The sequence below is a fragment of the Oenanthe melanoleuca genome, chromosome 4, assembly GCF_029582105.1.
Source record: "Oenanthe melanoleuca isolate GR-GAL-2019-014 chromosome 4, OMel1.0, whole genome shotgun sequence".
In the NCBI taxonomy this organism is placed as follows: Eukaryota; Metazoa; Chordata; class Aves; order Passeriformes; family Muscicapidae; genus Oenanthe; species Oenanthe melanoleuca.
In genome coordinates, this window is record NC_079337.1 from 4,603,711 (window position 1) to 4,617,436 (window position 13,726).

Here is a 13,726-nt window from a genome sequence, read left to right on the forward strand (position 1 = left end):
GACCCAGGTTCTGCTGGGGGTGTGCTACAAATGCAGATATTTTTCTTGGATTGCACTGCTAAATGTAGGAATGTGGGCTTGAGAGGCTGTTGAAAATGCAGGTTTTGACAGAGACAGTTGATGACCAAGGATTGTTTGTTTTGCAGGGTGGTTTTTGGTTTGCTTTCAAATTAACTGACTGCAGTTACAGATTTGAAAGGGGAAGCACTGCTTGACATGCTATAATTATTTTATCCCTTATGGAAAGTGACTGAAAATGCCACGTCTGTGTTGTTATTTATTTATTAGTAGCAGGGACAAATATTGAAGCTATGCTGTTGCAAACAATCTGCTATTGCATTGTCTGACTGAGTGCTGGTTCCCATGTGACACTCCAAATGAGGTGGGAAAGGCTGCTTGCCTTTTTGTGAAAAGGTCATGTAGAAAATGTGGGAGTTCGGGGAATATTAATAACATATCTAGTCAGATGGTCAATGCAAAAAAAGTGTTATGAAATTTTTGCAGAAAGAGCAAAATACTGGATTTTGAAATGCACTGAAAAGCACAGATGTGATACAAATGTAAAGCTACAAATTAATTTCTGGACTGGGACAACTGAGTTTTCTGGCACTGTATTCCATCACTCTAATTTGTAGTGTAAGGAGAGCAAGAAGATCCAATCTTCAGTGTCCATGAGTGTTAAGTTCTGTGTTCTGTGGGTGTTTAAGTTGGGTCCCTGAAGCAGAGGGTGTTTCTAAACCAAAGTAATTGGCCCAGCAGGTTAGGAGCAAACAGGCCTGTGCTTGCACACACACGGCAATGCAGTGTGACTTTTTTGGCCTCTGTAATGTGTTTTGGGGTTGTTTCTTTGAGCAGAAGCTCAGAACAATGTCTTTTCTGCAGAAGTGGCTGCTGCCTCTCTGAAGCAAGGTGCACACTGTGGTTTTTGGAATTACTTTTTTCTTAAAGAAAATCTTTGCCCATTTTTATGTTTGTTTTGTAATGGTACTTGATTTTTGGTTTTACACAAGGAACATTGCACTCACTGCAGTCAGGGCATGTGAACTTTAGGTTTTCATCATAACTAGTTTTAAGTGTGTGTTTATCTAAAACTTGCAGCTAATTGGATGATGGGATTGCTGACTTCATGCACACAGTTGTGAGTTGAGTACTTAATAATCTGTTTAAAGCACATCCCATTTTGCCTGCTGATATTTATATAAGCAGGAAATAGGGATTATTTTTTGGAAGAGTTGATCAATAACTGTAACTAATCTTTTAAATTAACCTTCTTAACACATAAGTCACCGTGTTCTTACTTCTGCAGCTTGAGTGGTATGGAAGAAATGATATTATTCATGTGTGGCAGTGGGGTCAGCAGTAGGCATTGGTATGTAGAATGATCAGCTACTATTGGGGGACAGAGCTTGAGCATTTTCAGGCAAAGTTTTCATAAGTCTCCTAACTTTAATTTTTAGCTGTATCCCTTGCCAACATTCCCAATTACAATTAGCCTGGGCAGTTAGCCATTAGCTGTTGCTTCTTGTCATTTTGTCCTTGCTGTTCTGGTAGCCTGGCAGTCTATTTTTCTCCTCACACACGTGTGACCACCCTTAGGTACATTTATGTCTGGGAGCAGGCTAGGAACAGGCAGTCTGGTATTCCTTATTTCCCTCTGTTGTCACAGTGTTGGGATAAATGACGTGTGCGTGTACCTGATCTGTGAATAAACCATTTCCTCTACGAAAGAAGTTCTGAAAATGCAGTTCCTCCTTCCTTCCTTCCTTCCTTGCCCTCCCCTGTCACACCTCTCAGCAGCTTTCAGGCAGCTCCACAGACATGTTCCAGCAAATGCTGGGGCTCTTCAGGAAGGACTATAAATTGTGGATATAATCCCTGCAGTAGGTTAGTGCCCAGTGAATTTGCAATGTTATGGTTACAAGGGATTTAAGGGCATTATCTTTCCTGTGCAAAAAGTGCATGAAAGTTCTTTGGGGATTTTTCCCATATAGCTCTGGCAGCTAAAGACAGATTGCAGAATATGGTTTTGAGAGCAAAAAGTCAAGGTTTCTGCTTCCTGACTTTTTTTTCCTAAATACCGTTTTATATACAGGTTAATATTTTTTCAAAAAAGTTTTAAATACATTTTAAACTGACTTTAAGTTATATGAAATGCTTTTTCTACACATAAACCTGCTAAATTTTGAAGTGTAGTATGTAAACGTCTGGAAGTAGAGGAAGAATTTGGGAGGGAAATGCTAGATTAGCAGAGAAAGAAGAAACATTTCCTTTTGTAAACAATCTTACAAGAAGATAGCAATTTCTTTGAAGCTACTAACAAATTCTAGTATTGAGATTCTGGTAGAGTAAGTCCAGACAGGATGGATTTGCAAAAGGAACAGCTGATGGGCAGTAAAAGATCCATGATTAACCATTTTGTTGGGCTCAGTTTATTTCCTCAAGTGTTGTGTATATATTCTGTTTTGGAAACCTAAAGCATATATGTTGGTCATTCTGAGTAGCTGCTTCCTATTATTTACAGTGGTGTGTTATTATACACAGACTCTGACAAATATAGCAGTGTCGTAGGGTCTATTTATAGGCTCAGATATTTGTTATTATGACCTAATGTGCCAAAACTTAGCCAAGCTATGAGCAAGAAAATCTTACAGGCAAACAATGCTATCGACCTTGTGCATAGCCTGGTACCAAAGAAGGATCATCTGTACCAGGACAGGGCGTTCTGCTGCGTTTTTCCCCTCTGTCCACTTGGTTTCCTCTGTTCCAGACAGACAGGATGAGTTGGTGAGGTAGAGCACACAGTTGCTGGGCTGGAACAAACTGTTTATTTTCCATTGTTTGTAATCATGCATGCCTTATGCTGCCCTTCTTTTTTTTTTTTTTTTTTTTTTTTTTTTTTTTTTTTTTTTTTTTGTTTAAACCACGATTTTCCATTGCTAATTCACTGAGGATCAGTGTTGTTCACTATCCTTTTACTCAAAGTTGGTATCCCATGTCTGTGTGAAGTCCCACTGACCCTTCAGCAGGATGACTGCACTTCAGTCCTTCCTCCCCTAATGCAGGACTGGAAAACCCACTCGCCCACTTCTGAGCATCCCCAGGCACTGCTAAAAGGCTTATTGATACTCCTTAACCCTGAAGAATGGAGTAACATCTGAAAAGCAGCAAGCAGAGCTGAAATAAATGCTGTGCTTAGAGTCAGTCCACAGCAGTGACATTCTGCTCAACCCAAAACATTCCCATGTGGAAGACACTCAGGAGGTGCCTGATGTTTTCTGAGGTGTTCCTGTTTGTATCTGCATTATAATTTGTGTAGTGGTGAATGTGGCTTTGCTGTAGGGTTCCACTTCCTTTGCCTCTGCACTGCTTCTGGCAGCAGGGTTTGCATCCTACCCTGCATTTCCTTACATTAAATCCATCTTTCAGCGTCTCAAGACAGGGATGTGTTTTCCTGCCTCTGGCAAGCCACTGGCTGTATCCTTCTCCTGTTACTGAGGCTCCCCCCCCACCCCTCTTGTTAGAGGTCAATCTGAAGTGCAGGAAAGAATGATTATGATAACAGGAGGAAACAGGAAGAATCATGCTTTCTTTTTCAATCTGTTTTTTATTATTGTTTTAATGTAAAACATTGTTTCAATTAAATGCTGACTTGTGCAGTGGCGTGTGCGTGCACATGCTGAAATGAATTCCGGCTTTGTTTGGAAAGCTGTGACCTCTTTATTCCTGTTCTGGATCAAGGCTGTTGCCTTTCAAACCCACTGCTGAGGACTGAAATTTCACTTATACTCCTCGTAGCACTGGCACTAACAAACCTTAAGAGCACTGGTCTCCTTGGGCATTTTAATTTGCTGTTCTCTCTCAATTTTTAAAATAAATGGACTTGGTTTTAAGACTTACTTATGCCATGGAAAAAAAAAACCCATGACATTTAAAATGCATCAAATGAGTGCTACACTGGTGCTTGGTGGAGCAGATAGGTATAGAAATAAGTGGATATCTTTATCATTTACTTGCTTTCTCTATGCCTTAATTTCATGTGGTAATTTACTTGCATTTTTTAAAACTGATATTCCCATGTGAATTGACTGCCCTAAAAGAAAATATAAGACTAGACCTCAATGCCCACTCCTACCCCTCAAAGTCTTAGCTGCAATGACACTGGAATAATGTGTCAAGTTTGTTATTTGTTTAGATATAAATTTTAAATCTGGGAGGGTGAATCTATGTTGTCTCACTTAAGTTTTTGTTTGTTTTTTTTTTGCTTAAAATGAACTTTCTTCAAAGGAAGGAAGAAGTGGGTGAGGAATAGCATGAAATTTGCCTGAGTTGTTAAAATGAGTCAGTTACATTTTATACTTGTCCTCTGGTGACCAGATTTTCATTTTTCTCCTTGGCCTCATGGAATGTTTTTATTTATATATCTTATTAGTTTTGGATGTTCTGTGCAAGGGGAAACCTGAATTACAAATTTTTTTCCTTTCTGTTATTGTATTAAGAGCCTGGGTATTGGATGCAGGTGCTCCGACTCTGCCGTAATTGGCACTTTATGGAGAGACACCAGCTGTACTGCTTCACAGGGGACACATTATATCTCTTCACACATTGTATATATTGTAGGAAATGCAGAATTCCTGTCATTGTCAGAAACTTTGCATGTCTGCATCTACCAGTGGCTCTGCAGAAAAAAAAAAAGGCAACAATCTGCTGAAAGTTAAAACCACGTCTATTTTCAGAAACGGCTTATCCCTTTTATTGTCTTTTCATGTAGCACTAATTGATGTTTTGTTTGGTTAAATATAGAAGAGACTTAACAAATGTTTGTCTTTTTATGGTCATGCAAGGTGAGCTGGTGTGGTATGAGCTGCCTCCTTTGTTTTGGAACACATGGCAACAGATACTGTGTATCTGGATGTGTGTATACCAGTATATAAAATTATACTCATCACACAAAAAAAAGTGTAACTTTTTCAGTCACAGGACAAGGTTGGAAGCAGAAGCAATAAAACTCTAAATTATATTAGGCCTTAAAAGGGATAATTATACAGTGGGAAAACCATCCTGCTTTTGAGCATCTTAGACAGTGGGGGCTGCAGTTGCTCTCTTGGGAATGCCTGCGAGCTGCCAACGGTACTGCTTGGTCCTGTCTGAGGAGTATTGATGTGTGAGTAGGTGGGACTTGTGTGGCTTTTGAGGGATAGATTTATAGGAAGAAACTAGGAATTAGTACCAAGATTTATAGATACTTCATGTGAGTGATTTGTCCAAACAAAAGAGTGGGCAAGAGCTCTGCCTGCATTTGAAAAGTGCTGAAGGGGAACAAAGAACTGTTGAGTGTCACAGGGAATGTTTGTTCTATATCAAGAAAAATGCAGAAGTCTGGCATCTTACTACATGGAAAAATAGGGTTCCAAAGCAATCTCATCAGGTTTCTTAAAAAAGTTTTGAAGATACTCTCCTGATAATAGGGAAGTGGGTGAGACTGCAGATTTCTTGTGAGCTGATTTAATGTGTCCTTGAATGTTCATTGTCCCTTTTCCTCTGTGGTTTAGAAATGTTTCAGATCTGAACATCCAGGTTTGCCCTGTAAGCTTCATCTCTGGGAAAACAGGAACAAGGCTGCTTCATTCTCTCTTTTGGAACAGATACATCTTATATTCTGCCTGTACTTGTTAAATCCTCTTTTTTGTGCTCTCTCATCAGAAGTGAATGCGTGTTCTTTGACGTAGTTCAGGCCCAGCATTGAGACACTCTCTTTTGAACATCATTTCCTTTCCAGTGTTGCAGTATTTTTGTGTGTGCTACACTCTGCTCTGGTGAGAACCAGGAGAAAGACTACCTATTTCCATTTTTTTTTTTTTTGTTTTGTTCCACTAGGTCTGTATGCACTGCGGAGAGTGCTGGGGAAGAGGCCCGGCCTGTGGGACACCGCGGTGGCTGGGTCAGTGATGATTGCTTTCAATGACTTCCTGCAGGGGATGAACGATGTCAGGCCCAGCGCCATGAGGGAGGTGGCGATTGATGTGCCAAAAGTAAGTTATTCTGTGCAATGCTGTGGCAACATTGTCAGGGCCAGGTAAAGAGAGAAATTTTACAGAGTGGAAGTCTTAATTTACTGGTTAATGTTGTACATCATCTTTCTGTCTGCATGTTCATTTATTTATAATTTTGAACCATTTACAGAATGGTTCCTAATGCTTTAGGAAGAGTTTGGAGTGCAGGATTATATCCCCTGATCTGTAGTTTTTTATGCTGAGTGGATTAACGGGGTAAAAATCTTCAGATGCATGTTCAAGGAAGATCCAGAACAGCCATGAAAGCTGGAGTCTTTTGGGAAGCAGACACAAAATAAAGCAGAAACCAGCTGTTAGCATTTGTAACAAATCGTGTTGAAACAAGCTGTAAAGAGTTTGATTGCTCTGATTTTGTGTAAACGTGGCCTGAATGTCTTCAGTGGCCTTATATGGTTTTAAGTGAAAGCAGATTATCAGTGCCAAGTGGTCACCTGTCAGATGACTGTCATTATATGAGCAGTTGGTTTGGTGGTGCCAGGTTCATCTTTACCCTGCTCACTGCCCTCTTAATTACATATTATAATGGTTCAGTAGCAGACCAAACAAGAATTGGGCTGGGGAACTGATCTGGTTTAAGGCAGCTCTGATCTGTGTTAAGAAGATGGCGCAAAATAATTTTGTATTTAATCTGACTAAATCCTGATTCTGTGAGCAGTTGTGCTGGTGTTTCTCAGCAGCTCCCCAAGCCCTAGAAGAAAACATTTATGTTTCATTGCATGAAAATGAGTCATTTGGGAATTAGATTGCATAACTGTAGACCCTTATTCCCAAACTTATTGGAATGGGAAATAAAATCCATGAACCGGATGCTGCACACAGCCAGCTCGAATGTCACACTTGGCTTGCTAAGAGTCCATGCTGTGCAGGGTGGAATTGCTGGGCTGGCCCCAAACAGCTTTTCCTGGAAATGGTACCAATATCCTCAAGGCTAAGTGGTTCTGCTGGGAGCCAGAGTTACTGATTCTTGCCTTGCTCACTGTGCTACTGGCTCGTGGGCTCAGGTTGTTATCCCTGTGCTGTGCCTCTCAGGCACTCCAGCCTCTTTGGAACCAAGTGGAATGCTGCCCAAAGGCACAACACAGGCAGTTAGAACCAAGGTCTTGAGGTACTGCAGGAAATCTGTTCTCAGTCCTGGTCAACCTACTCCTCAGTCTCTTTCCACTAAACCATCCTGCTAGTAGTTTCCTTGGTTGTCACTTGATTTTATTTGTTAAACACTCACTGAGTTATTGGAGTACTACTGGAATGAATTTCTGTATTAGCAACATGGTGGAGATCGTTTTTGTGCTGACAGGACCTGCATTTCCACCAAGTAATGCATATTCTCTAAAGATGTAGGCTAAATTTCAAGCCATCTGTTTGCTACCTGGAGTGAGTTTAAAGTAGAATCTAAAGTACTTGGTGCAACAGATTTTGTGCCCTCCCAAAGGGTGAGACTGTGGAACTAGATGATCTTTAGGGTCGATTCCATCTCAAAATATTCTGTGAATGCTGTAATCTAAAAAATCCTTGCTGAAAATAACTTCAAACACTAAATAAATTTTAAGGTGTGAGATTTTTTCCAAAAGAGAAGACAAGAATTTGAGCTACATTAATAATATCAGCTTTTTAGGTAGATATTGCAGATACAGTACTCACTTGGCATCCTCCTTGTTGTGGATGGGACTTTTGGCCTATGTAGTTACTTACAAGTAAAACCATTGACATACATGAGGTTTTTTTAGTTTTAGCTTCATTTTTCGGTTGGTGGAGCTCTTTCATATTTCATTGCTTTTCAGTAGCCACGTGCCAATCAAATGACAAGAGTTCAAAGTAACTTCTGAATAAAGCCACAATTCCTTTATCTTGTGCCTGAGTTGTGTTGGCTGTGACCAAGGCAAACGTAAAATCCTTGCTGCCTAGTTCTGTGTGGCATCTTGCCTTCCATTTTTACAGAACCTTTCTTGAACTCTGCTGTGTGTTACAACCTTTTTAGAATGCTGCTTTTTCTGCAACAGGGATTTAGGAGAGAGGGGGGATGCACATTATAAATCAGCAAGTTAATACTGCAGCTCTTTGGAGAGTTGCACTGCAGTTGCTGTTCCTCCCTCTCCTATGGGTCTTTCTGAAATTTTTTTTTCAGAGAGTGCTGTGCGTTTTGCTTTCCTCTTTCACTCCATTTACTGCAATTCAACTTTCAGATTTGTGTCTCTGCAGGTAACAGGTTCTGGATAAGACATCTTTTGCCTGTCTGCTTTATTTCTTTATTACTGGTGCTTAATAACCTCTGGGGAGCTGCTGCTCTGCATTGCACTCTGAGCTCTGTTGACCTGGGGACAGCTAAAGATTGCAGCAGTAATGAAATGTTGGTGTCTACATGCTGTAGCAGAGAGCTGGTTTTGTATGTGTGAGCCCAGCCCTAAGGCTAATCTTTAAAGCCATTTCCACAGTGACAGAACATCACACCTCATTGCTGGTGTTGCAAGACCTCTCCTTTGAGTTCCTGTGCTGGTGAGAGCAGTGTAACCTTCTGGTGGATTGTTCCTTTCTCCCCACCCCACCCCACACACACTTTTCTCTCTCCTTTTGAAATGAGGACAAATTTGTTCTGTTTAGATTTCACCATACTACGAAGGCAATGGTTTATTAGCTATTTTTCTTTTAATTCTACTATTGCACCAATTCTACGCCTTGTACTGTCGGAATTTAAAATGTAAGTGAAGTCAGAATAAGTCTTCAGATTGCTGGAAACAGCCTTCATGTAAGGTGGCCTTACTTCACCTTTTCTGTATAATTCTGTCACTTTTGCTGGTGTTAAATGACATGTAGTGGGTCTGAAAATTCACTTGAATGATGCCTAACTGATATTCAGTAGACTGAATAGTTGCAGAGGGTAAGTGACTGAATATTTAAGAGGGTAAAAATATAATTTAAGTGTTTTCTCCCTGTTTTTTTATGTGCATGTGAAGTACTGCTAATAGATCTTGCCTTCTGTTACTGAAACTCACAGGGAATTCATGATGGCCTAATTAATTTCAAGATGGTCTTGTTCATGTTTGTTGAAATATTTGTCTAGATAGAAAGACATGATGATTGGAATGACTAGTCCAGGTTTGCCAGGTATGAGCAAGGACTGATATTGAAAAAAGAAGAACAAGCTTATGTTGTCTTCTCAGAAGAAGTTGACTAAGTGTCAGGGTTTAGTTCTGTGCAGTTTACAAAACTCCTACATAGAATAAAGTATTGTAGGGGTAGGTAATACATATTTTTAAATTAAATTTAAACCACTATTTCATATCTGACTGAGAAGCACAAACTTTTGTTGTGCTTGCTGTTTGCTCTCTTTGTAATTTTCTTCTATGTAAAAGTCTGGCAATCTAAGAGAAATTTTATTTGATTTGAAGTTCGCTTGGTCTTCAACAAAAGTGCATGCGCCGCATCCAAATGCCCATTTTCATCTACTTCAATAGCAGACTGAATTACCTCTTTCAGGGACTGTCTACTTGTAGTTTCCATTCCTTGTCCTGGCATCAGGAAAAGTAAGGACAAAGCAAGGGTGACACCAGATTTCAGCTCGGGGGAAAGGCAATACCTTACCTCTCAGCAACACTCTGCTTGCTTTCCACATGTCACTCACTTTCCAGAGCTGAAGGATGATTTATGTTGAGCAAATTTTTGGAAGAGTGTTTTAAGGTGGAAGATTATTTGATTTAGATGTGCCTTGACATGTTTAATACTTGAAGTGAATGGTGACCAGAGGAAGAGCAGGCTGGGAAGATGTGGAGAAAAGTCTCAGACTTGTTGAGAACCATGTAGGAAAAGGTGTGGCAGGTTTTGGATCTGCCTGCTTTTTTGGGTAGAACGTATCACATGCCTTTATGTATTCCTGACAAGCCTGTCTTTTGCTTCTTGTTTATTAAAGAATTTGAAGAAGTGACTCATTAAAAACAAATTAATTAAAGAAGCAGTACACATTCTACAGAGCATTTTTGATTTGTTTAATTTTTTAATAGTTCTGCTCCGTGGTCTGAATTCAGCAAAAATGCTCTGTTCTGCAGGTGTCTTGGTCAGACATAGGAGGACTAGAAGATGTCAAGCTGAAGTTGAAGCAGGCAGTTGAATGGCCTCTCAAACATCCAGAGTCCTTCGTCCGAATGGGGATCCAGCCTCCCAAAGGTGTCCTGCTTTACGGACCTCCTGGGTGCTCAAAAACTATGATAGCAAAAGCTTTGGCTCATGAAAGTGGCCTCAACTTCTTGGCAGTGAAGGTAGGCAATTCAGACTCAGATTTTCTTAACTCCTGCATAACAACTGATGGTTTACCAATCTCCAATGTTAACATCTAGTGGCTCTTAGTGTTTCTGATTCCTGTATATGCTCCAGCAAACACCTTGTAAATATCAAGTAAGTTTGTGTTTTCTTGTATGCTGTTAAAAGAATTGTTATTTATTTTATCTGTTTTATCACAGCACGGATGTTGGATAGACAGGTGAGCTGTGGAGTGAATAAATAAATTAAATATTTGCATTGTTTAAAGTCTTTCTAAAGGTGGCAAAAATATTTATACTGCAATTAAAGTGATTTAATTGAAAAGTGACTCTGGATAGTGGATAATAACTTCTCTTACTGTAATAATTACTTTCATGCATGGAATTATTATCATTTAATCTCTTGCATTCCTTTTCATTCCTCAGGAATGTCACTTTCTTATATCACTTTGTTTCATTACAGATTTTTCTTGTCCTATTTGCCCTCTTTTTCTGGGGAAGTAGTTCTACTTCATCAGTTTTCAGAAAGCTTGCAAAATCAGTTATATCTTGAATACTCTTGGATAAATGGGATATTCTCTCAGCGTTAAGAAACATTTAGTACAGAAAAATTTTGGATTTTGTTGCCTATGAATCAGTGTAATTGATCACTGTGGGTTGTATGGAAAACACATGAATGGAAGTTATTTAATAATAATACTGAGCTTCACTGCATAGGAAAGAAAAAAAAAGATAGCAGAGTGATTCCACATGGGGTAGTCTTGCAGCTGTGTCAGAATGTTAATGAAGTGCAAGAAAAAACATTTGTTTAAGTGTTTTGAAAGTACCTCCTCCTCAGCAGTAAGATCACGTCCCCTTCTCTGTTGACCATGTCTTTACTCACAAAGCCTTCTGTGTTAGTTTCTGCACAGCTTCCTCCTCCTCCCATCCTTTCAGGCACACTGTAGCTGTGGATGCTCTCTGGGAGCAGAGGCAGTTGTGTTGACCCTGGAGCCAGGGGCTCTTCACTGCCTGGGCTCACTGGGATTGCAGGCAGCCCTCTGGGTCACAGTCACATCAACAAGGGCAGCCTTGGAAACCTCAGCCCTTAAGAAACTCTACCTTTACTGCCTCTTCCATAAAGACAAAGTAGTTCTTTGTGCTCCAGAGTTACTGGTAAACAAGGTAACCTTTTCCTTCGCCTCTGCTTAAAGGAAAACATTCCTCTTTGTCTTGCCCTAAGCACTGGTGCCCGTGAGGGTGGGGGAAAAAAGGTAGCAATCTGGGGGAAAAAAAAATAAAAAAGTTAAAAATGGATGTTGTTGCTGTCTTGTATCCCTCAATCACAGCACCTTTCACATTTTTACTTACTCAGGTGATTGTCTGTAAGTGAAGAGTAGCTTGTGCTCACCAGGAGGTATCTGAAGGTGCAATGATGGGAAATACTGCTGTACAATAATGCAGCATTTTTCTATGGTGCAGTTCTGCATGTGTGACATCCCCCATCGTTGACAAGCAGAAGTGTCTGGCTCTAGGAAACTGCCTGTGATTCCCTGTTGGCTTAATTCCCCTGGCCTGGAACTGGTCAAATATTCAATGTACAGATGTTTCAAGAAGCACATCTCTGGAGCATGTCCAGCCTTGGACATGTTGACTCCAGGAAGGGAACATAGCCTGCTTTCTCTAACTTCACATTTGTTTCCAGGACAGAAAAAGGCAACATCCATCATGTACTAAATGTGTTAAACATCATCTGTAGCACTTTTTCAAGCACAACAGGCATGAATTAATTTCCACTGCAAGTGTTCCTGCAATAAATCCAAAGTAGATGAATATGTGGGGTTTTGGTTTGTTTTGTTGGGGATTTTTTGAGAGGGGATTTTTCTTTTCTTGCTTATAGCCCTATTAATTTTCCCGTTTTCTACATTATGTCTCGGATATCCATCCCTGGAACTGACATCAGGCATTTTGAAATGCAAGTGTGACTCTTGATGATTTACTTTTCAGACTTGCACTTTCCTTCCAATCTCTCTCGAGTAAGTAATTCTGATGAAAAGTGTCTGCTGTACAGCTTGTAGGATACTCTTTGGAGACAATGCAGGGGGCAGAGGTTCTTGGGCCCTTCTGGAGCAGGGGCTGCAGGCAGGAGGCACAGCTCTATCTGTGGGAGCCTGCTGCTGGATGATGCCTCTGCCTTTGTCCGTGAGGCCTGAGAGAAAATCGATTCTGTTACAAGCAGTGCTTGCTCGGTCCAGTGATTTTTGGAAGGCTGGACCCATTGTGTCTGCACACTGCATTGAAGAGCCATGGGCACATTAAGTCCCAGCTCCCACCAGTGCTGGATGTACTGTCCTTGTCTGAGCTGGCTGTCCTGCTTCAGTGCAGCAGGTATCACCCCTGCCCCAGCCTGCCTCCTTCCAAAGGAAGTCTTTGTTTGCCAGATGTGTCTGCAGTTTGGACAGCTGACTCTGTTCGGTGAGACGTTTCAGCTGGGCTATGAGCAAACTGTTCAAATGTGACCTTTCCATCCATCTTGGGCATGGGGAGCTGTCACAAGGCAGTCTCTGGCCCACGTCTGACTGGCCTCTCGTGAGGTTTGAGAGATGGGTTGAGGCTCCATGTCATTTCTGGGCAGAGGAGCTGAAGAAAATAACGTGATAACACATGTTTGACGTTGCATCCTGTTCTCTCCTGAAATCTATTGTGAGGTTTGAATGGTTAGTGTTACAATGAATGTGGCCCTTTTGTAAACATGCTCTTTGATACTTGGCCAAAAACTTTTTATAGCTGTATTTTCACCAAAATTGGTGACCTTTTGCTTTTCCACAGCAAAGCAGCTTGTTGGTTGGTTTGTTTTACAAAGCAATCTTGCATATAATTCCTAGGGGGAATAGTTTATTTTTGTTCTTTCTCTTGACTTTCTTTGTCTCTAATACAATGTATCTGCTAAATTTACTGGGGAGGAGGTTGTCAACTACTTTCCAGGAGATGCCTCTTTCTGCTCCTTCCTGCCAACCCCTTTTTCTAAATCTCGTGTAGCATTGAGGCTTCTTAGGGTTTTAGTGGTCATCTGGATTATTCCCCTCTCCAAACCTGTGTTACAGAGAAGGCATCTGAATTGTTCTCAGCTGCTTGGAGATTTTTTTTTTTTTATTTTTTTATTTTTTTTAATTTTTTTTTTATTTTGTTTTGTTTTTGTTTTTTTTTTTTTTGTTTTGCAGTCATGGATGCAAGTATACAAGACTGCATGAAGGAATGGATTAGGATTATTATTTTTCATTCTGCAGGATTGAAAATCAGTCTTGACTTATCAATAGTTTTTGATCTGACATACTGCTTATTTCAGCCTTTTGTCCTTCACAATCCTCTTGTGCTTGTCCCAAAGATTGTAATTTTCTTCTGAAATGTTGTTTTATGCATTTTTGTGCT

The 13,726-nt window shown here is 40.4% G+C and overlaps 1 protein-coding gene across 1 annotated transcript in view; it reads left to right on the plus strand.

Annotated features, from left to right (window-relative positions):
- AFG2A (AFG2 AAA ATPase homolog A) overlaps window positions 1-13,726 on the plus strand; it is a 156,038-nt gene that overhangs the window by 14,418 nt on the left and 127,894 nt on the right. The window contains 2 exon segments of the mRNA XM_056490009.1: window positions 5,875-6,029; window positions 10,109-10,318. Of these exon segments, the coding sequence (XP_056345984.1) occupies window positions 5,875-6,029; window positions 10,109-10,318 (365 nt within the window).